Source organism: Oncorhynchus mykiss, chromosome 23 (genome assembly GCF_057628025.1).
Source record: "Oncorhynchus mykiss isolate SJ-2025 chromosome 23, ASM5762802v1, whole genome shotgun sequence".
NCBI lineage: Eukaryota > Metazoa > Chordata > Actinopteri > Salmoniformes > Salmonidae > Oncorhynchus > Oncorhynchus mykiss.
Window position 1 is genome coordinate 41301650 of NC_143044.1, and position 26942 is coordinate 41328591.

General features: G+C 42.9%; 2 protein-coding genes across 3 annotated transcripts in view; both read right to left on the minus strand.

Moving 5' to 3' along the window:
* Window positions 1-13949, minus strand: part of LOC110502951 (protein tweety homolog 2-like) — a 121615-nt gene extending 107666 nt beyond the window's left edge. For both annotated transcript variants that reach the window (XM_036960751.2, XM_036960750.2), the window contains exon 1: window positions 11849-13949. In XM_036960751.2, the coding sequence (XP_036816646.2) occupies window positions 11849-11977 (129 nt within the window). In that variant the 5' untranslated portion in view covers window positions 11978-13949. The remainder of the gene's footprint in view (window positions 1-11848) is intronic.
* A 324-nt stretch (window positions 13950-14273) lies between these two features.
* On the minus strand, window positions 14274-20753 carry LOC110502952 (large ribosomal subunit protein eL38). Its single transcript, XM_021581299.3, has 5 exons — window positions 20037-20753; window positions 19818-19844; window positions 19061-19121; window positions 18724-18846; window positions 14274-14346 (listed from the first exon to the last, which is right to left on the minus strand). Exons 2-5 carry the CDS (start codon window positions 19818-19820, stop codon window positions 14321-14323), a joined length of 213 nt encoding a protein of 70 aa, XP_021436974.1. The 5' UTR covers window positions 19821-19844; window positions 20037-20753; the 3' UTR covers window positions 14274-14320.
* Window positions 20754-26942: the final 6189 nt, after the last annotated feature.

Consider the following 26942-nt stretch of genomic DNA (forward strand, 5'->3'; position numbering starts at 1 on the left):
GTGTTGTCCTCCGGTGGCTAGTTAGCTAAAATTGGCCCTTTCCAAAATTAGCCATGGATGAAGATTGAGCTGGACTTGTGGTTTTGCAAAATTCTCCATACTGGCCAATGATTATAATGGCGATTCTGATCCAACCATTTATTCAAACATTGTTGTGCCCCTGGCCTGAGATAATGGAAGTTCAATATGTAGCTAGATGTAGAAGGCTAATGTTAACTAGCTAACATTGCCAATGCATGGAAGTTAGGCTAGCGAGCAAGCATTTTAGCCAGGTAGCCAAGGTCAAGTACAGTACTAGGGACAGTACACTGTCATACAGCGTGTACTGTATGACAGAGTGTTAGACTGTTTCATCAACATGAAAGAGAGGAGGATGGCATTGGCGTTTCTCTACAAGGGTGAGTCAACATTTGTTTCTACTTGCACGAACACTCACACACACACACACACGCAGAAATAAGAACCATGGACAGCCACATCATATTTAGCTTACATTAAACTGGACTAGATTGTTTAGATGTCACTGTATTAGACTAAGCAGAGGTGATTTGATGATGTTGAAGTTGAAATGGTGTTGGAATAGTGGAGGCAGCTCCTGTTTTCTTTGTGACTTGCGGTAACTATCAGTGGTTCTAAGCCAATAGTTGTTCAGTGGCCAGAAAAAGTTGGGAAAATTAAGTTGCTAGACCATGCTGTTACTGTACATGCACTATGCTTTGTGGACTTCACTGGACAGAGGTTGCTATCCGGTTTTGTGATAAAACAAAGGTGTGGTTGAATTTATTCTGCCACTATGTCTTCTTATTGTCTCAGCCTTTTTCCTATATATCATGGTCGCAAGGGATGTGAATTAACAAGTTAAAAAGGCAAACAACGCAATTATCACAACACATAGGTTGTAATATGGCTTCCCTAGTGATTTCATCCACACACTGCTACTGCACAGTTCACCATGTCTGCACAGTTCCCTCGAGCCATAGACTGTAAAAAGAAGCCTTGAAAGCACAGCAAAGCTGATACTGTGAGACTTCAAAACCATGACTAGAGAGACTCAACGAATACAGCAAAGAGCTTCTGTTTTTATGAGTAAGTTCATGTGTAAGTTGTTATTCAGCACTCCCAACACTTTGTTCAACACCTAAGCCATAAAATGTGCCTTCTCCCTACTTCTACAACTAGCACTAAAGCTGCAACGAATGAGTATAGCAAATGGTTTCCATAAGCTTGCGTTGTTATTATTAGTGGCTTGTATCTTTTTCATGTCAAGGAATATTTCACTTTCTCTGGCCATAGGAGTTAACAACATGAATTGGTGCATGAGGCAGAAATAACGCAGGGCGACTTCAGTTTCGCCATCAGCTAGATGGCTGTATCCTCATTTCTCAGTGGAGGGAGGGAGAGAGGAGGGAGGGTGAGTTGGGTGAGGCAGCCTCACTGCTGCTTTGACCTCCCCTCAGACTGACCATCAGATGCAGGCCAGTTAAAACAAAAAATAGAAAATTATGCTCACTCAGCTGTGCCTCACAATTAATACAACAAATGATCTATTAGTTGAACGCATTCAGTTGTGACACTGACTATGTAGCCCCTTTCCCCTTTCATATACAGTTGAAGTCGGAAGTTTACATACACCTTAGCCAAATACATTTAAACTCAGTTTCTCACAATTCCTGACATTTAATCCTAGTTAAGATTCTCTGTCTAAGGTCAGTTAGGATAACCACTTTATTTTAAGAATATGAAATGTCAGAATAGTAGAAAGACTTATTTATTTCAGCTTTTATATCTTTCATCACATTCCCAGTGGGTCAGAAGTTTACATACACTATTAGTATTTGGTAGCATTGCCTTTAAATTGTTTAACTTGGGTCAAACGTTTCAGGTAGCCTTCCACAAGCTTCCCACAATAAGTTGGGTGAATTTTGGCCCATTCCTCCTGACAGAGCTTGTGTAACTGAGTCAGGTTTGTAGGCCTCCTTGCTCACACACACTTTTTCAGTTCTGCCCACAAATTTTCTATAGGATTGAGGTAAGGGCTTTGTGATGGCCACTTGACTTTGTTGTCCTTAAGCCATTTTGCCACAACTATGGAACTATGCTTGGGGTCATTGTCTATTTGGAAGACGCATTTGCGACCAAGCTTTAACTTCCTGACTGGTGTTGCTTCAATATATCAACATAATTTTCTTCCCTCGTGATGCCATTTATTGTGTGAAGTGCACCAGACCCTCCTGCAGCAAAGCACCCCCACAACATGATGCTGCCACCCCTGTGCTTCACGGTTGGGATGGTGTTCTTTGGCTTGCAAGCCTCCCCCTTTTTCCTTCAAACATAACGATGGTCATTATGGTCAAACAGTTCTATTTTTGTTTCATCAGACCAGAGAACATTTCTCCAAAAAGTACCATCTTTGTGCCCATGTGCAGTTGCAAACCGTAGCCTGGATTTTTTTATGGCCGGTTGGAGCAGTGGCTCCTTCCTTGCTGAGCGGCATTTCAGGTTATGTCGATTTAGGACTCGTTTTACTGTGGATACAGCTACTTTTGTACCCGTTTCTTCCAGCATCTTCACAAGGTCCTTTGCTGTTGTTAAAGGATTGATTTGCACTTTCGCACCAAAGTACATTCATCTCTAGAAAACAGAAGGTGTCTCCTTCTTGAGCAGTATGACAGCTGCATGGTCCCATGGTGTTTATACTTGCGTACTATTGTTTGTACAGATGAACGTGGTACCTTCAGGCGTTTGGAAATTGCTCCCAAGGATGAACCAGACTTGTGGAGGTCTACAATTTCTTTCTGAGGTCTTGGCTGATTTCTTTTGATTTTCCCATGATGTCAAGCAAAGAGGCATTGAGTTTGAATGTAGGCCTTGAAATACATCCACAGGTACACCTCCAAATAACACAAATCATGTCAATTAGCCTATCTTCCCTATCTCTGCGCTCTCCCCATCCCTCTCTCTGCTCTCTCCCCAACCCTCTCCTCTCTCTGCATTCCTGTCTTCCCTCGCTCTGCTACCACCGAAGCATACTCCTGGGCTACAATATCCGGACCCATGACCGGTCTATCGATGTCACCGCATGAAGAGGCATAAACAGACTTAACACCATCGCGACGTCCCCCAAAGGCTAACTTTCTAGCCCTTGCTATCTGCTTGCTTGCTAATTCGGCCTGCTAACTGCTAGCTTGTTTATCCCCGGTCTGCTAACTGCTAGCTTGTTTAGCCCCGGCCTACTAACTGTTAGCTTGTTAGCACAGGCCTGCTAACTGTCTGAATCGCCGCGTCCCCAGCCAGCCCAACCACTCACTGGAACCATATTTACTTTCAATCTCTTTTCGATTTTTTATTTGATTATACCTTCCCGGTAACCTGCCTCACCCAATGTGATACGGAATCGCTATTGTTTTAAATTCTTAGAACACATTCAAGAACCTCCAGAAGCTAACCAGCTAACTAGCTACAAGCTATTTAGTCATTGTTAGCCACTGCTAGCGGCTTTTACCTTCTGCACAGCCAGCCAGTTTTTTTAGCCTGGATAATACTCGCCAGTCTAGCTTCCCTGTCCCATCCACCGCTGCCCCCTGGACACTGTGATCACTTGGCTACATAGCTGATGCCTGCTGGAATGTCCATTAATCACAGTACTCCATTCTGTTTGTTTATGTTTTATCTGTCGGCCCCAGCCGCACTCAGGCTCTGTGTGTAGTTAATCCGACCCTCTCTGCCTAATCAACGCCATTTTACCTGCTGTTGTTGTGCTAGCTGATTAGCTGTTGTTGTCTCACCTAATATTTTAGCTAGCTCTCCCAATCAACACCTGTGATTACTGTATGCCTCGTATGTATCTCTCAAATGTCAATTTGCCTTGTATACTGTTGTTCAGGTTAGTTATCATTGTTTTAGTTTACAATGGAGTCCCTAGTTCCACTCTTCATACCCCTGATACCTCCTTTGTCCCACCTCCCACACATGCGGTGACCTCACCCATTACTACAATCAGCATGTCCAGAGATACAACCTCTCTTATCATCACCCAGTGCCTGGGCTTACCTCCGCTGTACCCGCACCCCACTATACCCCTGTCTGCGCATTATGCCCTGAATATATTCTATCATGTCCAGAAATCTGCTCCTTTTATTCTTTGTCCCCAACGCTCTAGGCAACCAGTTTTGATAGCCTTTAGCCGCACCCGCATACTACTCCTCCTCTGTTCCGCGGGTGATGTGGAGGTAAGCCCAGGCCGTGCATGTCCCCAGGCACCCTCATTTGTTGACTTCTGTGATCGAAAAAGCCTTGGTTTCATGCATGTCAACATCAGAAGCCTCCTCCCTAAGTTTGTTTTACTCACTGCTTTAGCACACTCGGCTAACCCTGATGTCCTTGCCATGTCTGAATCCTGGCTCAGGAAGGCCACCAAAAATTCTGAGATTTCCATACCCAACTATAACATTTTCCGTCAAGATAGAACTGCCAAAGGGGGAGGAGTTGCAGTCTACTGCAGAGATAGCCGGCAAAGTAATGTCACACTTTCCAGGTCCATACCCAAACAGTTCAAACTACTAATTTAAAAAATGACTCTCTCCAGAAATAAGTCTCTCACTGTTGCCGCCTGCTACCGACCCCCCTCAGCTCCCAGCTGTGCCCTGGACACCATTTGTGAATTGATCGCCCCCCATCTAGCTTCAGAGTTTGTTCTGTTAGGTGACCTAAACTGGGATATGCTTAACACCCCGGCAGTCCTACAATCTAAGCTAGATGCCCTCAATCTCACACAAATCATCAAGGAACCCACCAGGTACATCCCTAAATCTGTAATCAAGGGCACCCTCATAGATGTCATCCTGACCAACTGGCCCTCCAAATACACCTCCGCTGTCTTCAACCGGGATCTCAGTGATCACTGCCTCTTTGCCTGTATCCGCTACGGATCCGCAGTCAAACGACCACCCCTCATCACTGTCAAACGCTCCCTAAAACACTTCTGTGAGCAGGCCTTTCTAATCGACCTGGCCCGGGTATCCTGGAAGGATATTGACCTCATCCCGTCAGTTGAGGATGCCTGGTCATTATTTAAAAGTAACTTCCTCACATTTTAGATAAGCATGCTCCGTTCAAAAAATGCAGAACTAAGAACAGATATAGCCCTTGGTTCACTCCAGACCTGACTGCCCTCGACCAGCACAAAAACATCCTGTGGCGGACTGCAATAGCATCGAGTAGTCCCCGCGATATGCAACTTTTCAGGGAAGTCAGGAACCAATACACGCAGTCAGTCAGGAAAGCAAAGGCCAGCTTCTTCAGGCAGAAATTTGTATCCTGTAGCTCTAACTCCAAAAAGTTCTGGGACACTGAAGTCCATGGAGAACAAAAGCACCTCCTCCCAGCTGCCCACTGCACTGAGGCTAGATAACACGGTCACCACCAGCCATGCCTTCCTCCAGGCTACTCCAACCTCGGCCAACAGCTCCGCCCCCCCCCCCGCAGCTACTCGCCCAAGCCTCTCCAGGGTCTCCTTTACCCAAATCCAGATAGCAGATGTTCTGAAAGAGCTGCAAAACCTGGACCCGTACAAATCAGCTGGGCTTGACAATCTGGACCCTCTATTTCTGAAACTATCCGCCGCCATTGTCGCAACCCCTATTACCAGCCTGTTCAACCTCTCTTTCATATCGTCTGAGATCCCCAAGGATTGGAAAGCTGCCGCGGTCATCCCCCTCTTCAAAGGGGGAGACACCCTGGACCCAAACTGTTACAGACCTATATCTATCCTGCCCTGCCTATCTAAGGTCTTCGAAAGCCAAGTCAACAAACAGGTCACTGACCATCTCGAATCCCACCGTACCTTCTCCGCTGTGCAAATCTGGTTTCCGAGCCGGTCACGGTTGCACCTCAGCCACGCTCAAGGTACTAAACGATATCATAACCGCCATCGATAAAAGACAGTACTGTGCAGCCGTCTTCATCGACCTTGCCAAGGCTTTCGACTCTGTCAATCACCATATTCTTATCGGCAGACTCAGTAGCCTCGGTTTTTCTGATGACTGCCTTGCCTGGTTCACCAACTACTTTGCAGACAGAGTTCAGTGTGTCAAATCGGAGGGCATGCTGTCCGGTCCTCTGGCAGTCTCTATGGGGGTGCCACAGAGTTAAATTCTCGGGCTGACTCTTTTCTCTGTATATATCAATGATGTTGCTCTTGCTGCGGGCGATTCCCTGATCCACCTCTACGCAGACGACACCATTCTGTATACTTCCGGCCCGTCCTTGGACACTGTGCTATCTAACCTCCAAACGAGCTTCAATGCCATACAACACCAAATGCATGCTTTTCAACCGTTCGCTGCCTGCACCCGCACGCCCGACTAGCATCACCACCTTGGATGGTTCCGACCTAGAATATGTGGACTTCTATAAGTACCTAGGTGTCTGGCTAGACTGTAAACTCTCCTTCCAGACTCATATCAAACATCTCCAATCTAAAATCAAATCTAGAGTCGGCTTTCTATTCCGCAACAAAGCCTCCTTCACTCACGCCGCCAAACTTACCCTAGTAAAACTGACTATCCTACCGATCCTCGACTTTGGCGACGTCATCTACAAAATAGCTTCCAATACTCTAGTCAGCAAACTGGATGCAGTTTATCACAGTGCCATCCGTTTTGTTACTAAAGCACCTTATTCCACCCACCACTGCAACCTGTATGCTCTAGTCGGCTGGCCCTCGCTACATATTCGTCGCCAGACCCACTGGCCCCAGGTCATCTACAAGTCCATGCTATGTAAAGCTCCGCCTTATCTCAGTTCACTGGTCACGATGGCAACACCCACCCGTAGCACGCGCTCCAGCAGGTGTATCTCACTGATCATCCCTAAAGCCAACATCTCATTTGGCCGCCTTTCGTTCCAGTTCTCTGCTGCCTGTGACTGGAACGAATTGCAAAAATCGCTGAAGTTGGAGACTTATCTCCCTCACCAACTTCAAACATCTGCTATCTGAGCAGCTAACTGATCGCTGCAGCTGTACATAGTCTACCGGTAAATAGCCCACCCAATTTTACCTACCTCATCCCCATATTGTTTATATTTATTTACTTTTCTGCTCTTTTGCACACCAATATCTCTACCTGTACATGACCATCTGATCATTTATCACTCCAGTGTTAATCTGCAAAATTGTAATTATCCGCTCTACCTTCTCATGCCTTTTGCACACAATGTATATAGACTCTCTTTTTTTCTACTATGTTATTGACTTGTTAATTGTTTACTCCATGTGTAACTCTGTGTTGTCTGTTCACACTGCTATGCTTTATTTTGGCCAGGTCGCAGTTGCAAATGAGAACTTGTTATCAACTAGCCTACCTGGTTAAATAAATCCCTGTCTTCCCTTGCTCTACTCTCTCCTATCCCTCTCTCTACTCTCCCCATCCCTACTCTCCCCATCCCTACTCTCCCCCATCCTTCCCTTCCCTCTCTCCTGCATCCCTCTCTTCCTTCTCTAATCTCTCCCATCACTCTCTCTCCCCTCCCTCTCTCTACTCTCTCCCCATCCCTCTCTCTACTCTCTCCCCATCCCTCTCTCTACTCTCTCCCCATCCCTCTCTCCCCATCCCTCTCTCTACTCTCTCCCCATCCATCTCTCTACTCTCTCCCCATCCATTTCTTTCTTACTAACGCTTTCCCATTAAACTTGTTCACCCCTACAGAAAAGGCTCCACATTACCTACCTAATTAGAACCAGCAAATATAGGGTGGGTGTATCACTTTAGCCACTTTGAAAAAGTACTGAAAGCTGTCTGTCCCTATTTTAGACGTCTAGTTTACACTGTATGCTATAGAAAATATAACATGCCTTGAAATAAACCCAGTCTTTGTGGAAAGTAAGATCTGAAACATTGCTCATCCCAAGAACTTGGTGGCCTGCCTGGTCATTTGGCAGTGTGAAGAAACAACGCGTGCAGTCTGTAGCTTACCCCATGACAGTCAGGCACTCTCCTCTGGCATTCATATCTGCTAAGCCAAAAGCATCAGCTTCCTTATTTTTGGTGTGTGTGATTACAAGAGAGATGTGAAATATGCTGTCTGATGTTCACACAGGTTTACTTCCATTAACAAGGGTTTAAATAAATAGCTGAAGTGTTATTGGGTGTGGTATAAAACAAGAAGATATCCAAGATGGCGTATCAGTCGGACGTGTGTTTTGTCTTGTCCCGTCTTAATAATAGTTTTCCTGGTTTTAAAAAATATATATTTTAAATCTCACTTTCCATCTACAGACTGAAAATACTCTCCAGCATCCCGCCTCACCCAATGTGGTACGAATCTGCAATTTTTTAAAACTTTAGAACCGGAACTCCCATCAGAGGCTAGCCAGCTAACTTTCTACTAGCCAGTTAGCCACTGCGAGCGATCTTCACCGTTAACTCGGACACCAGCCAGCCTCATCTCGGTCAATACCTGCCAGTCTGCACAGCGCAATAACAACCCAGAGCATATCGGACTGTTTTTTCCTCTACCACATCTCCGGATTCCTACCGCAAGCTCTGGACCTTTACACCGGATCACCACAGCTAGCTAGCTGCAATCCGAGTGGCTGTTCCTGGCTAACGTCTCTGTCCCGAAGCAAGCCCCAGTTAGCCTTGAGCTAGCCTCCAGCTAGGCCCATCTCCCGGCTAGCCAAAGAGGTCCACCAGCTAATTCTTGGGCAACAATACCTCTTGTCAATTGGCCAGGACCCTTTATTGCCGACACGGCGCCCAGCCGATCCATCACGAATGGTCTGCCAATGTAATTGTCCGAGGTGGTTTCAACAGGCTTTTCCGTTGAGACGTCACCGAAGATCCATCTGCTGGCCACGGCCTGCTAGCTTTCTGAATCGCCATGTCTCCAGCTCTAGCGTAGTAGCGACAACAGAACAGCCCCCTGCCTTCACCTATTGCTGCTCATTGGGCCAGATGATCACTCGGCTACTCATGCCTCTCCCTAATGTCAATATGCCTTGTCTACTGCTGTTTAGGTTAGTAATTATTGTTTAATTTCACTATAGAGACCCCAGCCCCATCCTAAATGCCTTAGATAGCTTGTGTGTCGCACCCTCCACACATGCGGAGACCTCACCTGGCTTAACTGGTGCCTCCAGGGACGCAACCACTTTCATCATCACTCAATGCCTAGATATAGCTCTTGGTTCACTCCAGACTTGGCTGCCCTCAACCAGCACAAAAACATCCTGTGGCAAACTGCATTAGCATTGAATAGCCCCCGCGACATGCAACTTTTCAGGGAAGTCAGGAACCAATATACACAGTCAGTTAGGAAAGCTCAAGTTAGCTTTTTCAAACAGAAATTTGCATCCCGTAGCACTAATTCCCAAAAGTTTTGGGATACAGTAAAGTCCATGGAGAATAAGAGTACCTACTCCCAACTGTCTGAGGATAGGAAACACGGTCACCACCGATAAAGCTACAATAATCGATCATTTCAGTAAGCATTTTTCTATGGCTGGCCATGCTTTCCACTTGGCTACCCCTACCCCGGCCAACAGCTCTGCACCCCCCCCCCCCCCGCAGAAACTTGCCCAAGCCCCCCCCCCCCCCCCCCCTCTGCTTCTCGTTCACCCAAATCCAGACAAAGGATTTTCTGAAAGAGCTGCAAAATCTGGATCCCTACAAATCAGCTGGGCTAGACAAACTGGACACTCTTTCTAAAATGATCTGCCAAAAATGTTGCAACCCCTATTACTAGCCTGTTCAACCTCTTTTTCGTATCGTCTGAGATCCCCAAAGATTGGAAAGCTGCCGTGGTCATCCCCCTCTTCGAAGGGGGAGAAACTCTAGACCCAAAATGTTATAGACATATCCACCCTGCCCTGCCTTTCTAAAATCTTCGAAAGCCAAGTTAAACAAATCACCAACCATTTCGAATCCCACCGTACCTTCTCCACTACACAATCTGGTTTCTGGGCTGGTCACGGGTGCACCTCACGCTCAAGGTCCTAAACGATATCATATCTGCCATGGATAAAAGACAGTACTGTGCAGCCGTCTTCATCGACCCGGCCAAGGCTTTCGACTTGGCCAATCACTGCATTCTTATCGGCAGATTCAACAGCCTTGGTTTCTCAAATGACTGCCTTACTTGGTTCACCAACTATTTCTCAGGCAGAGTTCAGTGTGTCAAATCGGAGGGCCTGTTGTCCAGACCTCTGGCAGTCTCTATGGGGGTGCCACAGGGTTATTTTTCTCTGTATATATCAATGATGTCGCTCTTGCTGCTGGTGATTCTCTGATCCACCTCTACGCAGACGACACCATTCTGTATATATCTGGCCCATCTTTGGACACATACAACACTCCTTCCGTGGTTCGCCAACTGCTTTTACATGCTTTTACATGCTATTAAACTACATGCAACCGATTGCTGCCCGCACCCGCCCACCCAACTAGCATCACTACTCTGGACAGTTCTGACTTAGAATATGTGGACAACTACAAATACCTAGATGTCTGGTCAGACTGTAAACTCTCCTTCCAGAGTCACATTAAGCATCTCCAATCCAAAATTAAGTCTTGAATCGGTATCCTATTTCGCAACAAAGCCTCCAATCATGCTGCAAAACATAATCTCGTAAAACTGACTATCCTACCGATCCTTGACTTTAGCAATGTAATTTACAAAATAGCCTCCAACACTCTACTCAGCAAATTGGATGCAGTCTATCACAGTACCATCCGTTTTGTCACCAAAGCACCATATACTACCCACCACTGCGACCTGTATGCTCTCGATGGCTGGTCCTCGCTACGTATTCGTCTCCAAACCCACTGGCTCGAAGTCATCTATAAGTCTTTGCTAGGTAAAGCTCTGCCTTATCCCAGCTCACTGGTCACCATAGCAACACCCACCCATAGCACACGCTCCAGCAGGTATATTTCACTGGTCATCCCGAAAGCCAACACCTGCTTTGGCTGCCTTTCCTTCCAGTTCTCTGCTGCCAATGACTGGAACGAATTGCAAAAATCACTGAAGCTGGAGACATATCTCCCTCTAACTTTAAGCATCAGCTGTCACAGCAGTTTACCGATCACTGTACCTGTACACAGCCCGTCTGTAAATAGCACACCCAACTATCTCATCCCCATGTTATTACTTACCCTCTTGAACACCAGTATCTCAACTTTCACATCATCATCTATCACTCCAGTGTTTAATTGCTCAATTGTAATTATTTCGCCTCCATGGCCTATTTATTGCTTTTTATTGTGTTATTGACTGTACGTTTGTTTATGGGTAACTCTGTGTTTGTGTTTTTGTCGCACTGCATTGCATTATGTTGGCCAGGTCGCAGTTGTAAATGAGAAGTTGTTCTCAACTGGCCTACCTGGTTAAATAAAGGTGAAATATTTTATTTTTTTAAAGATACAAAATATCCCTTTCTCTTCCATCGGGATTATCAAATTAATGAATTGCTTAATCTGAGAATTTCTGCCAACAGCAGAACTATGGTCGGCCTACACAGGACAGACTACAATGCAATGTTAAGCTTACTTGCAACATTACATTTAATCTTTGATATTTACAAATAAAATAATGTCCTTTCTGGGGTACACTATCTCTCAGATGACTATTCACAAATGTCTAGCATCTTGCTGAAAAAGTGGGAACCGCCAGCATGTTATGGTTTAATCCCAAATGGCATCCTACCATTACTTTTATAGTGGACTACTTTTGACAAGAGCTCTGAAGGCCATGGTCAAAAGTTGTACAATATATTGGGATTAAGGTCGGTGCCAAATGTGATGGAGATTATGGGACCCGCGTGGGCCAAATATCGGTGTCTACCACGAACCTGCTGGTAGTTCTGATCCTGGGGGGTGAACGTGTTGTCGATGGGCTGAAAGTTCAAGTTGACATGAGGGAAATTGTGTAGCCAATATGTCCACCAAGGTGCCATATAATCCTCCCGTATTGAAGACATCCTGGCCCGAGTTTAATTATCCAATATCTAGTAGTCTTCTTTAGTAAACCGACAGCTCAATCCCGTCTTCTGTAACAAAGCTATAAATAGTAATGAAAAAGCATGCTGGATAATGTAAACTCGTTCACACGCACAGTAGACAAAATATGCAGGGAGATCGTTAAAGGAAAGCATCCCAAAATTATTCGCGAAAAAGAAAATTAGCACACCGTGCCCGGTCAGCCCGTTTCAACCACAGCCATCCTACCGCTACCGTCTGCTGGTTCAGTCATTCCACAGACAAGGGCCGTCCCTACACGGGAGCGCGTAGAAATAAGAGACGCTTGAGACAAAGCGAGAAAGCGCAGAACCTGAAAGTAGGATCATGAATAGTAATGAAAAAAATGCAATTGGAAAAAGTAAGACTTGGCACGTGGTAAATGGATACTCAAGTTTCTGAAAAAAAAGTATAGGTATAGGCCAAATATAGAATAATTATGAAATGTTCACAAAAGCAACATTGATATCTGGGTAGCTCCCATTGACTTTGCAACACCCCCATCTAGTGTAAATAAACTCACATGCAGAATCTGTCAAAGTTTACCAAAGTGCCATGGAAATAACGCACAACTGATAGCATTACCGTAGTCATATGGCGCAGTTTGAGGATTTGGCCTGGTCTTTTTCCAGTCTGCAAACAGCTGCTGGACAATGACCCAGTGTTAACAGACAGGGAACTGAAAAAGCATGCTGGATAATGGGTTCTAATTTACTATCCCGAAACCTTACAATATTTTAAATAACAAAATGGCACCCTATTCCTTATAGGCTGCTAATTTGATTAAGACCCATACATCACTGTTCGAAAGTAGTGCAGTATATAGGAATAGTGTGTCATTTGAGACGCAAACCTTTATGTATGTAGTAGACAGTAGCCAATGCTATTGTCATTCCACAAATAAAGCAAAACACTAAATAACATTCGAGCATGCTGTGACAAACAAGGTGAATATCTGAAGTAGAACATTCTGTATGAAGTGGATGAGTCTCATTTTACCTTTAACTAGGCGAGTCAGTTAAGAACAAATTCTTATTTTCAATGACGGCCTAGGAACAGGGGCAGAGCGACCTTGTCAGCTCGGGGATTTGAACTTGTAACCTTCCAGTTACTAGTCCGCCGCTCTAACCACTAGGCTACCCTGCCACCCCAAGGCCGATTCTGACTATGCACTAGTCTGACGTGGAGAACTTTAGCCCTAGACGTGCATGTCAATGGTACTGTCCTTAGGCCTATTTGAGTTCATAGCGAATTGATCAGACCGCTGTTCACAACAACATACTGTGCAGGCTTCAGCTAACCATGCCAAAATAAACTTACCATCTACACCTTTCAATTAGTCATAATTAGCATGTAGTCACTTTTTTTTTATTTTACCCTAACCATCAGATTGTTCACTAAGTCTATATACACAATTCCTGCCCCAAATCCATGAAATGGTAGTGTGGGTAAAGTAATAGCACTGCAACTGTAATAATGGCAGGTTCTTCACCTTGTCACTTTCAGGAGCATATTTGTATTTAAATCCATGAAGTAAGCACAGGGCTATAAGTGATTGGATATGTGTAAGTAATGTTACCACCTTAGTAGTCACCACCCCAAACAATTTAGATGTGGTTACGTCATTGGAGTATTGGAAGAGAGCCTGTGTAGTAACTGATTTGACTCCACTACAAATAACTTGTCAAATTTGTTTAGGGCCAGTTTCCCAGTCAATGAGTAAGCCTAGTCCTGGACTAAGAGCATCCTCAATGGTGAATCTTCAACAACAGCAGCCGTCTGTCTCTTCATCACATCATTAAACACCTCAACAGGTGATCCATGCAAGTCATGACAGCACCAGTGGGGGTGGGCCTTCCCTCTTCTGTTCTCTAGTGCTCCTCAAGCAATGGGGAGGCCGATGACATCAAGACTTCCAATCAAACCAACTCTTGAATGCCCAACTCCTTAAAGTTTGCAGTTGTATAAAAAACACCAAATACAAACCTTTTTTTTTTTTTACACCCTTTAGTGTACATCGTATTTATACTTGGGATACCACTGCAATAGGACAAGTACAAACAAAAAATCATTGGAGGAAGTCTTTAAATCTGAGGACTAGGTTTAATCTGTCTGGGAAACTAGCTCTTAGATAATCCAGTCACCTCATTCAGCAGACATTCGTTTTTGCCTTCTTCCAAAATAGAGCCACTAAGCAGGTTACACATGAATATAGATCATTTACTGTAGTGGAACAACATAACAGGCATGACAAAGACAAATGGTTTCTCTTTTTATTACAATTTACTGTACACGAAGATAGTCCTCTACTTGAGCTCCTTCACAGCCAGACCTGAAAAGAGATGAGCTGGTTAGAAACTACATTACATGAATCATGCTCATTCACAAAATATGCTTTGAGTGACCAAGCCACAAACTTGATAGATCAACATTATTAGAAATGGTACTGGCGGTAGGAAGATCAACATTATTAGACATTATTAGAAATGGTACTGGCAGTAGGAAGCGAAAGTTCGCTTGTTCAAATCCCTGAGCAGATTTTGGGAAACATCTGTTTTTATGTCCTTGAGCAAGGCAGTTAACTGCTCCTGTAAATTACTCTGGATAAGAGCAATTTATTATTCAAATCTGTTCGTATACACCCCCAGGAAGAATGACACTTTAAAACATTTTCTGACAAGCAACCACTTAGATATGGTCAAGTTAAAAAGATGGGGAATAACATATACTAAGGCATTTGCAAAAATTATATAGCAGCATAGAATGGGAAAGCAGCATCAATGTTTTTGAACAATTAATAGATACTGCATTAAATAGGAACAGAGTCTACGCAGACCAGTGCGCCATAGCCAATCAGAGCTACAGTAGGCCTTCATGAAAACAATACATTTGCTACAGACCTGCTATTATTCACTTTGCACTGTGTGTTTGCTAGCAGTTATTTACTTTTTTTTTTAATTTACTTTTTTTGCACACCAGTATTTCCACTTGCACATCATCATCTGCACATCTATCACTCCAGTGTTAATTTGCAAAATTGTAATTACTTTGTTACTATGGCCTATTTATTGCCTTACCTAACACCATTTGCACACTTTATATACACTTTTTTTCTATTGTGTTATTGACTGTACGTTTGTTTATTCCATGTGTAACTCTGTTGTTTGTGTCGCACTGCTTTGCTTGATCTTGGCCAGGTCGCAGTTGTAAATGAGAACTTGTTCTCAACAAGCCTACCTGGTTAAATAAAGGTGGATGGAAAAAAAACATTTGAAAGTTGAGGCAACGCGTCATGAGCGCATTAGAACGCAATCGCCAAAAGCCACCTGAATGAATTTCTGCATTATGTCAATACCACGAGTCCTCTTACATTTGGCAACTTTAGTCCTATTGATCAAAGAACCATGAAAATGTAGGCACTCTCCCTCAGTTAAGCACATCAACAACTAATTAACGATACACGATATGTTGGTGAACATATCAGAATCGTCCAATATTAGCTAAAAATGTATTAACGCCGATGTGGAAAACCAATGTCAAAGCCGACATACATACCTATATAACGTAGGTACATGAAGTAATGACGCCACCTAAAATGTTGTGCTATACATGCAATACAGAATTCCGAAACAGGCCACAATGTCTGTTGTGTGGATCGAGTAGTTAACAAGTCGAGCAGTCATTTGAAAGACTAACAAAATTTCAGCGAGACAACTCAAAGGCAAAATCCATTAAAGCCAAGACAATTGTTGCCCTTGACAATCAACCGTTTTCTGTCATGGGTGAGGTAGGCTTTCGAGCACCGGTACACACTACCAAGTGCCCTGCCGGAGTTACACAGTAACAGCGTCACTGCCATTTGCTTCACGTCATAAATACCATGGAACGCCGTTTGGGTCTTCGCGTGTCAAAAAAGATACAGTGGCACGGTCAAAGCTGTACAAAAAAGTAAACGCCAACCACAAACGATGCGTTTACAATACTGTGCTGGTAATAAAGCATAATTTGTTCGACTGCAACTTCTAAGGTAGCTGGCTTTAGCTTGGTACCTAGCTAGCACCAATACAACCAGCATGAAAACAATGACCAGTAGAAACTGCAGTAATTTTCATTATTCGTATCAATGATTTAGAAATCCTTGTAAGTATTAGCTAGGTTTCCACTTATTGTTTGCCCATTGAAATTGAACTACAGTTCAAAAATAAATAGCTAGCCAGCTACTTAACCCTGTTGTGTTTTGCTATATTGCACTTGTGATTTCATGAAAATTAAATATTTTTAGTAATTTAATTTGGGCACTCTGCAATTCAGCGGATGTTGACCAAAATGATCCCTGTAACGGGATGAGTGCATCAAGAAGTTAACAGTCGTTCAAGTTCCTGCTAGCTAAAGTACACCTGCATCTCTAGCTGTGTATAGCCACCGTTGACCTCTTGAAGCTAGGGGGCACTATTTTTATGTTTGGAAAAATAACGTTCCCAAAGTAAACGGCCTATTTCTCAGGACCAGATGCTAGAACAAACATATAATTGACAGCTTAGGATAAAAAACACTAAAGTTTCCAAAACTGTAAAAATATTGTCTGTGAGTATAGCAGAACTGATATTGCAGGCGAAAGCCTGAGAAAAATCCAATCAGGAAGTGACTCTTATTTTGAACCCGTGTTCCTATGCATCCCTATTGCCCATTGAAAGGGATATCAACCAGATTCCTTTTTCTATGGCTTCCCTAAGGTGTCAACAGCCTTTAGACAGTTTCAGGCTTTTATTTTGAAGAATGAGCGTGAACGACCACATTGCGTAAGTGGACAGGTGGGGGCTCAGAGTGATTTGTGCGCAAAAGAGAGAGGCATCCAATGTTACTCCCGGTCCTAGTGAAAAGCCAACTGTCCCGGTTGATATATTATCGAATAGATATTTGAAAAACACCTTGAGGAATGATTATAAAAAACGTTTGACATGTTTCTGTTGACATTATGGATATAATTTGGAATTTTTGTCTGCGTTGTGACTCTTTCCGGTGGATTCCTGGGCATAATGCACCAAACTAACGGAGGTATTTGGATATAAAAAATATCTTTATGGAACAAAAGGAACATTTGCTGTCTAACTGGGAGTCTCGTGAGTGAAAACATCCGAAGATCAAAGGTAAACGATTAATTTGATTGCTTTTCTGATTTTCGTGACCAAGTTACCTGATGCTAGGTGTACTTATTGTTTTGTTATGCTATCGATAAACTTACAAACGCTTGTATTGCTTTCGCTGTAAAAATCTGAGACAACAGGGTGATTAACAAAAGGCTAAGCTGGTTTCGCTATATTTCACTTGTGATTTCATGAATATTTTCTAGTAATATTATTTGACTATGCTAGTCAGCGTTGTTGGTGACAATTCTCCCGGATCCGAGGGGGGAAAAAGTCAGTCTCTCAACCACTCCAATGCCAGCCTCCTAGCAGCTAGCTAGGAGGCCAACACCCCCTTTGGCCGCCTTTCCTTTCAGGTCTCTGCTGCCAATGACCGGAGCGAATTGCAATATATATAAAAAAATATATATATAAAAAATTAAATCGCTGAAGCTGGAGACATATTTCCTTCACTAACTTTAAACATCAGCTATCTGAGCAGCTAACCAAGTGCTCCAGCTGTACATAGCCCAGCCCATCCAATGTACCTACCTCATCCCCATATTGTTATTTACTTTCTGCTCTTTTGCACACCAATATTTCTACTTGCACATCATCATCTGCTCATCTATTACTCAAGTGTTAATTTGCTAAACTGTAATTACTTCTACTATGGCCTATTTACTGCCTTACCTCCTCACACCATTTGCACACACTGTATATAGACTTTTTTTCCCCAGTTGTGTTATTGACTGTAAGTTTGTTTATTCCTTGTGTAACTCTGCGTTGTTGTTTGTCACACTGCTTTGCTTTATCTTGGCCAGGTCGCAGTTGTAAATGAGAACTTGTTTCAACTGGCCTACCAGGTTCAATAAAGGTGATATAAAAAAAGAAATTAAACAGCTTGAGAGCAATACTTTTCTTGGTTGTCCAAAATGTATTGTTGAGTTATATTAAATCATACATTGAACTGCAACTACCTATTCTGCCAACAATTCCTTAGTGTACGTCATGGACTGTTGAGTCAAATATAACCTATTTTTAAAACCTCTTATAGAGTTTTGTAGCATAAACTGGGAATTTAATATTTTTAACTGATATGATTGTCTGTTTCATATCTTCCAAAATAGTTAAAACGCCGTCAGTTTCACTTTAGAATCTTCAGCGGCAATGGAAACAAGCTGCGTTTTTCTATCAGATAAAAAAAATGTTTGGCCACCAATATTCCCAGACAGCTCAAAGCATTAAGGAACATACACCGGTGGAACTCAATTTCTGATGAAGTTGAAACTAAGCATTAGGTCTATCCTTACTCTCCTAGCAAGTGTGCAAATGCACCACAAGCACCAAACATGTGGTGTTTGGACAACTTGCATAGTAATAGATCAGATTACTTCATGTTCAATTTGTAACCACTCTGCACTGACAAAATAACATCTTTATAGACTGGACATTGTAACCAGACTACAGGATTAAAGGTCTTGAGAGATGGCCCTATAAAACAGACTTCAGACTCCTTGTGCCAATTACCAACCCAATTAACCACAACATGCCACATTCCATGTGATGAAAGTTGAGCATCTTACCTGGGGGCAGGGACTGTTTCAGCTTCTCTGCCTTCTCCTTGTCTGTGATGACGAGGGTGTACAGGTACCGGCTGCAACGCACCTTGAACTTGACATTGTCCTTGTTCTTCTTGATCTTTACGGCTGTGGGATAATAAACAAGAAGCAATCTATACATTCAACACTATGGTTCGCAGTCAGCGTTCCCAAACAGAATCCTATGTGGGTGCAGAAATTATAAAGACATAAGCGTTAACAAACTCCACATTTTGAGTGTACTGACTAGTGCACAATACTTGATTCAATTGTCAGAAAGTGTCAAATGAGCAGAGCATTTGGGCAACAATGTAATACTTACACTTGGCATCCTTCCTCCTTGCAGTAAGCAAGAAATCTTTAATTTCTTCGATTTTTCGTGGCTGAAATACAACAGGTAAATAATAAGTACAATGTTCTGCAACAACCACACAACTACAGGGGTTAACTCAATGCAAATAGATTAGCTAACATGGCATGACATTATAGCCTCATTGCTGACATAGCTTGTTATTATTATCTTGGCTAGATGGCTAACTAAATGAAAGTAATCTGAGGATTGTCAGTGGACCGGTGGAACTAAAGATTCTGGTAATATCGGAACTTAGCACTAGGTCCACCTTTATTCTGGCAAGCGTGTAAATGCATCACAAGCACGAGACAACCTGTGATGGTTGGACAACTTGCTAAGACATGCTGGTTAGCCAGGTTAACATTGGCTAGCTAACGTTCACTAGTTAGCTCGTTAAAACTCACGATGACAGTTGTAACATAGTTACAGTGAAAGGCAGCTTTCACCACTCGACTCGTTGACATTTCAGTTACTAACGAAATAGCTACACAACATCAGTTTAAGTTAGCTAGCAACTCGTGTACTGGCGGTAGCCAACAACGGCAGCATTACTAGGCCGCAACCGGAATTACTCGGCTAGATAATGCTGGCTAACTAGTTACACAGGTAACAACCAGGCAAACAGATACCAACGTCGCACCGAAATAGCTAACCATAAGCTTACTAAACAAAAGTCTGCCATGAACAGTAAGCCATGTAATTAAAATTCTAAGAAAATGGTCCTCACCATCTTGCCGTGTCAGCGGACTGAAGCCTGAAAGACCGTAGAAAGACAAGGGTCAGAATGCAGATAATTTCAGTAGAACAAGCAACGCAAAACTAAAACTTGGTATATTATATGGATACATCTTTGTACGATCATTCTTTAATAATTTGGGGGGCATATTATGCAGTTATAAGAAGGATGGAGGATGATTATAAATGTATTGAAAAATATACAACTTACACAGCCTGCAAGAGAGGGGACGAAAAGGACGGAACTTCCGCTGACGTAAAATGTATAGCTCAAGCTACGGCATACCATGGAGGACAAATGTAAGATGAACGACTTTCTCTTAACTCATTTATCCTTACTTAAAAATGTACTTCTTATTTTTTGCACACACTGTATAAAACAGAAACAATAACCAATTTGCAAACTCCTGATCCAACATGGCGTAGCAGTGCAGACGTGTTTGTCATTGTCCCGTTTTTTTCGTCTTTTTTAAAAATATATATTTCAATCTCTTTTTCCATTTTTAAATTAAATATACCTTTCGGCAACCAGTCTCACCCAATGTGATACGGATCTACTATTTTTTTGTTACCTTATAGCTAGAACCTCCATCAGATGCTAACCAGCTAATTAGCTACTAGCTATTTAGTAATATATATTTCTTTCTTCTATTTAGTCATTGTTAACCACTGCTAGCGGGCTTTACCTTTAGCTCAGACACCAGCCGCTTTTAGCCTGGATAATACCCGCCAGTCTGCACAGCGCGATATCAACCATAAGCATACCAAACAAAGATTCTATGGTGTTAGAAAATTGGAGACCAATCACATTAAATGAACAATGATGGAAAGCTACTTGCATCCATCTTAGCAGAAAGACTTAAAAATGGTCTTGACCAAATCATTGATGATACCCAGTCTGGTTTTATGAAGGGCAGACATGTACAGTGGGGCAAAAAAGTATTTAGTCAGACACCAATTGTGCAAGTTCTCCCACTTACAAAGATGAGAGAGGCCTCTAATTTTCATCATAGATACACTTCAACTAACAAAATAAAATAAAAAAATCCAGAAAATCAAAATTGTAGGATTTTTAATGAACTTATTTGCAAATTATGGTGGAAAATAAGTATTTGGTCAATAACAAAAGTTTATCTCAATACTTTATATACCCTTTGTTGGCAATGACAGAGGTCAAACGTTTTCTGTAAGTCTTCACAAGGTTTTCACACACTGTTGCTGGTATTTTGGCCCATTCCTCCATGCAGATCTCCTCTAGAGCAGTGATGTTTTGGGGCTGTTGCTGGGCAACACAGACTTTCAACTCCCTCCAAAGATTTTCTATGGGGTTGAGATCTGGAGACTGGCTAGGCCACTCTAGGACCTTGAAATGCTTCTTACGAAGCCACTCCCTCGTTGCCCGGGTGGTGTGTTTGGGATCATTGTCATGCTGAAAGACCCAGCCACGTTTCATCTTCAATGCCCTTGCTGATGGAAGGTTTTCACTCAAAATCTCACGATACATGGCCCCATTCATTCTTTGTTTTACACGGATCAGTGGTCCTGGTCCCTTTGCAGAAAAACAGCCCCAAAGCATGATGTTTCCACCCCCATGCTTCACAGTAGGTATGGTGTTCTTTGGATGAAACTCAGGATTCTTTGTCCTCCAAACACGACGAGTTGAGTTTTTACCAAAAAGTTAGATTTTGGTTTCATCTGACCATATGACATTCTCCCAATCTTCTTCTGGATCACCCAAATGCTCTCTAGCAAACTTCAGATGGGCCTGGACATGTACTGGCTTAAGCAGGGGGACACGTCTGGCACTGCAGGATTTGAGTCCCTGGCGGCGTAGTGTATTACTGATGGTAGGCTTTGTTACTTTGGTTCCAGCTCTCTGCAGGTCATTCACTATGTCCTCCCATTGGGGTTCTGGGATTTTTGCTCACCGTTCTTGTGATCATTTTGACCCCACGGGGTGAGATCTTGCATGGTGCCCCAGATAGAGGGAGATTATCAGTATGTCTTCCATTTCCTAATAATTGCTCCCACAGTTGATTTCTTCAAACCAAGCTGCTTACCTATTGCAGATTCAGTCTTCCCAGCCTGGTGCAGGTATACAATTTTGTTTCTGGTGTCCTTTGACAGCTCTTTGGTCTTGGCCATAGTGGAGTTTGGAGTGTGACTGTTTGAGGTTGTGGACAGGTGTCTTTTATACTGATAACAAGTTCAAACAGGTGCCATTAATACAGGTAACGAGTGGAGGACAGAGGAGCCTCTTAAAGAAGAAGTTACAGGTCTGTGAGAGCCAGAAATCTTGCTTGTTTGTAGATGACCAAATACTTATTTTCCACCATAATTTGCAAATATGTTCATTAAAAATCCTACAATGTGATTTTCTGGATTTTTTTTTCTTATTTTGTCTATCATAGTTGAAGTGTACCTATGATGAACATTACAGGTACAGGCCTCTCTCATATTTTTAAGTGGGAGAACTTGCACAATTGGTGGCTGACTAAATACTTTTTTGCCCCACTGTATAAGTCTTTGCTAGGTAAAGCTCTGCCTTATCTCAGCTCACTGGTCACCATAACAACACCCAACAGCACGCGATCCAGCAGGTACAGTGCATTGCGAAAGTATTTGGCCCCCTTGAACTTTGTGACCTTTTGCCACATTTCAGGCTTCAAACATAAAGATATAAAACTGTATTTTTTTGTGAAGAATCAACAACAAGTGGGACACAATCATGAAGTGGAACGACATTTATTGGATATTTCAAACTTTTTTAACAAATCAAAAACTGAAAAATTGGGCGTGCAAAATTATTCAGCCCCTTTACTTTCAGTGCAGAAAACTCTCTCCAGAAGTTCAGTGAGGATCTCTGAATGATCCAATGTTGACCTAAATGACTAATGATGATAAATACAATCCACCTGTGTGTAATCAAGTCTCCGTATAAATGCACCTGCACTGTGATAGTCTCAGAGGTCCGTTAAAAGCGCAGAGAGCATCATGAAGAACAAGGAACACACCAGGCAGGTCCGAGATACTGTTGTGAAGAAGTTTAAAGCCGGATTTGGATACAAAAAGATTTCCCAAGCTTTAAACATCCCAAGGAGCACTGTGCAAGCGATAATATTGAAATGGAAGGAGTATCAGACCACTGCAAATCTACCAAGACCTGGCCGTCCCTCTAAACTTTCAGCTCATACAAGGAGAAGACTGATCAGAGATGCAGCCAAGAGGCCCATGATCACTCTGGATGAACTGCAGAGATCTACAGCTGAGGTGGGAGACTCTGTCCATAGGACAACAATCAGTTGTATATTGCACAAATCTGGCCTTTATGGAAGAGTGGCAAGAAGAAAGCCATTTCTTAAAGATATCCATAAAAAGTGTTGTTTAAAGTTTGCCACAAGCCACCTGGAAGACACACCAAACATGTGGAAGAAGGTGCTCTGGTCAGATGAAACCAAAATGTAACTTTTTGGCAACAATGCAAGACGTTATGTTTGGCGTAAAAGCAACACAGCCCATCACCCTGAACACACCATCCCCACTGTCAAACATGGTGGTGGCAACATCATGGTTTGGGCCTGCTTTTCTTCAGCAGGGACAGGGAAGATGGTTAAAATTGATGGGAAGATGGATGGAGCCAAATACAGGACCATTCTGGAAGAAAACCTGATGGAGTCTGCAAAAGACCTGAGACTGGGACGGAGATTTGTCTTCCAACAAGACAATGATCCAAAACATAAAGCAAAATCTACAATGGAATGGTTCAAAAATAAACATATCCAGGTGTTAGAATGGCCAAGTCAAAGTCCAGACCTGAATCCAATCGAGAATCTGTGGAAAGAACTGAAAACTGCTGTTCACAAATGCTCTCCATCCAACCTCACTGAGCTCGAGCTGTTTTGCAAGGAGGAATGGGAAAAAATGTCAGTCTCTCGATGTGCAAAACTGATAGAGACATACCCCAAGCGACTTACAGCTGTAATCGCAGCAAAAGGTGGCACTACAAAGTATTAACTTAAGGGGGCTGAATAATTTTGCACGCCCAATTTTTCAGTTTTTGATTTGTTTCATAATATCCAAAAAATATCCAATAAATGTCGTTCCACTTCATGATTGTGTCCCACTTGTTATTGATTCTTCACAAAAAAATACAGTTTTATATCTTTATGTTTGAAGCCTGAAATGTGGCAAAAGGTTGCAAAGTTCAAGGGGGCCGAATACTTTCGCAATGCACTGTATATCTCACTGGTCATCCCCAAAGCCAACACCTCCTTTGGCTGCCTTTCCTTACAGTTCTCTGCTGCCAATGACTGGAACGAATTGCAAAAATCACTAAAGTTTGAGACTTATTTCTCCCTCACTAACTTTCAGCATCAGCTGTCTGAGCAGCTCACCGATCACTGCAGGTGTGCACAGCCCATCTGTAAATTGCCCCTCCAATTACCTACCTCATCCCCATATTGTTTTTATTTACTTTTTTTGCTCTTTTGCAAGCCAGTATGTCTACTTGCACATCATCATCTGCACATCTATCACTCCAGTGTTAATTTGCTAAATTGTAATTACTTCGCTACTATGGCCTATTTATGGCCTTACCTCCTTACTCCATTTGAGAATTTTTCTATTGTTATTGACTATACTTTTGTTTATCCCATGTGCAACTCTGTTGTTGTTTGTGTCACACTGCTTTGCTTTATCTTGGCCAGGTCGCAGTTGTAAATGAGAAGTTGTTCTCAGCTGGCCTACCTGGTTAAATAAAAGTGAAATAAAAACAAAAATAAAAATGAGATTCAAGCAATCTAAATACAGTAATGCAACAGGTTCTAAACTAGTTTGCAAGGCAGGTAGAGCCTAAAAGTAATCTACTTATTATTTTTGTTTCTTTTTTATTTAACCTTTATTTAACTAGGCAGTTAAGTCAGTTAAGAACAAATTCTTATTTACTCGTGTTATTTCCGGTCACAACTTGCAGACTTGTTGTCGAGTTGCTGTGCGTTTTGTTGCCAACCTGTTTTGCTACCTGACAAATTTACGGTTTTTACTTTTTAATTACCGTTTATATATATATATATATATATATATATATTCCTCAACTTTTTCACTCCGGACGCTTTATCTGGACACAATTCGTCAGGACCTCCAACAGCCGAAGCTAAGTAGTAACATTAACATGTCTTCTAATTGCAGTCGCTGTACTCGCCTTACGGCGAGGATAGCTGTGCTACAAGCCCAGCTTCAGACGCAATCGTTAGGCAAGGGTAATTTCAGTGTAGGAAAGGATGAAACAGCGTCTGTGCCACCAGTAAGTACAGATAGCAGTATAAATCCCCTGGCACAGTCCCCGCAGCCGGACAACTTTCTCACGGTTGTCGCTCATTCAGCCGACAGAAACTTCCAACCGGTTTTCCCCATTAAGCAGCGGTTAGGAGTCAGAGGCCGATACTTCTCTGGTCTCTACTCCTCCCATTACAGGGTCTGAGACGCCGAAGCTTCCCACCATTAGCTCTGACAAATTGAAAACTCTAGTCATTGGCGACTCCATTACCCGCAGTATTAGACTTAAAACGAATCATCCAGCGATCATACACTGTTTACCGGGGGGCAGGGCTACCGACGTTAAGGCTAATCTGAAGATGGTGCTGGCTAAAGCTAAAACTGGCGAGTGTAGAGAGTATAGAGATATTGTTATCCACGTCGGCACCAACGATGTTAGGATGAAACAGTCAGAGATCACCAAGCGCAACATAGCTTCTGCGTGTAAATCAGCTAGAAAGATGTGTCGGCATCGAGTAATTGTCTCCGGCCCGCTCCCAGTTAGGGGGAGTGATGAGCTCTACAGCAGTCTCACAACTCAATCGCTGGTTGAAAACTGTTTTCTGCCCCTCCCAAAAGATAGAATTTGTAGATAATTGGCCCTCTTTCTGGGACTCACCCACAAACAGGACCAAGCCTGACCTGCTGAGGAGTGACGGACTCCATCCTAGCTGGAGGGGTGCTCTCATTTTATCTACCAACATAGACAGGGCTCTAACTCCTCTAGCTCCACAATGAAATAGGGTGCAGGCCAGGCAGCAGGCTGTTAGCCAGCCTGCCAGCATAGTGGAGTCTGCCACTAGCACAGTCAGTGTAGTCAGCTCAGCTATCCCCATTGAGACCGTGTCTGTGCCTCGACCTAGGTTGGGCAAAACTAAACATGGCGGTGTCCGCCTTAGCAATCTCACTAGGATAAAGACCACCTCCATTCCTGTCATTATTGAAAGAGATCATGATACCTCACATCTCAAAATAGGGCTACTTAATGTTAGATCCCTTACTTCAAAGGCAATTATAGTCAATGAACTAATCACTGATCATAATCTTGATGTGATTGGCCTGACTGAAACATGGCTTAAGCCTGATGAATTTACTGTGTTAAATGAGGCCTCACCTCCTGGCTACACTAGTGACCATATCCCCCGTGCATCCCGCAAAGGCGGAGGTGTTGCTAACATTTACGATAGCAAATTTCAATTTACAAAAAAAAAAAATGATGTTTTCGTCTTTTGAGCTTCTAGTCATGAAATCTATGCAGCTTACTCAATCACTTTTTATAGCTACTGTTTACAGGCCTCCTGGGCCATATACAGCGTTCCTCACTGAGTTCCCTGAATTCCTATCGGACCTTGTAGTCATAGCAGATAATATTCTAATCTTTGGTGACTTTAATATTCACATGGAAAAGTCCACAGACCCACTCCAAAAGGCTTTTGGAGCCATCATCGACTCAGTGGGTTTTGTCCAACATGTCTCTGGACCCACTCACTGTCACAGTCATACGCTGGACCTAGTTTTGTCCCATGGAATAAATGTTGTGGATCTTTATGTTTTTCCTCATAATCCTGGACTATCGGACCACCATTTTATTACGTTTGCAATTGCAACAAATAATCTGCTCAGACCCCAACCAAGGAACATCAAAAGTTGTGCTATAAATTCACAGACAACACAAAGATTCCTTGATGTCCTTCCAGATTCCCTCTGTCTACCCAAGGACGCCAGAGGACAAAAATCAGTTAACCACCTAACTGAGGAACTCAATTTAACCTTGCGCAATACCCTAGATGCAGTTGCACCCCTA

What these genes read in the sequence shown, in the direction of transcription:
- LOC110502952 (XM_021581299.3), bottom strand. An exon ending in AAGGAGGAAGGATGCCAAGT is followed by an intron (nt 18,847 to 19,060) that starts GTAAGTATTACA and finishes ATTATCCCACAG; the next exon opens with CCGTAAAGATCAAGAAGAAC. An exon ending in GAAACAGTCCCTGCCCCCAG is followed by an intron (nt 14,347 to 18,723) that starts GTAAGATGCTCA and finishes ATCTCTTTTCAG; the next exon opens with GTCTGGCTGTGAAGGAGCTC.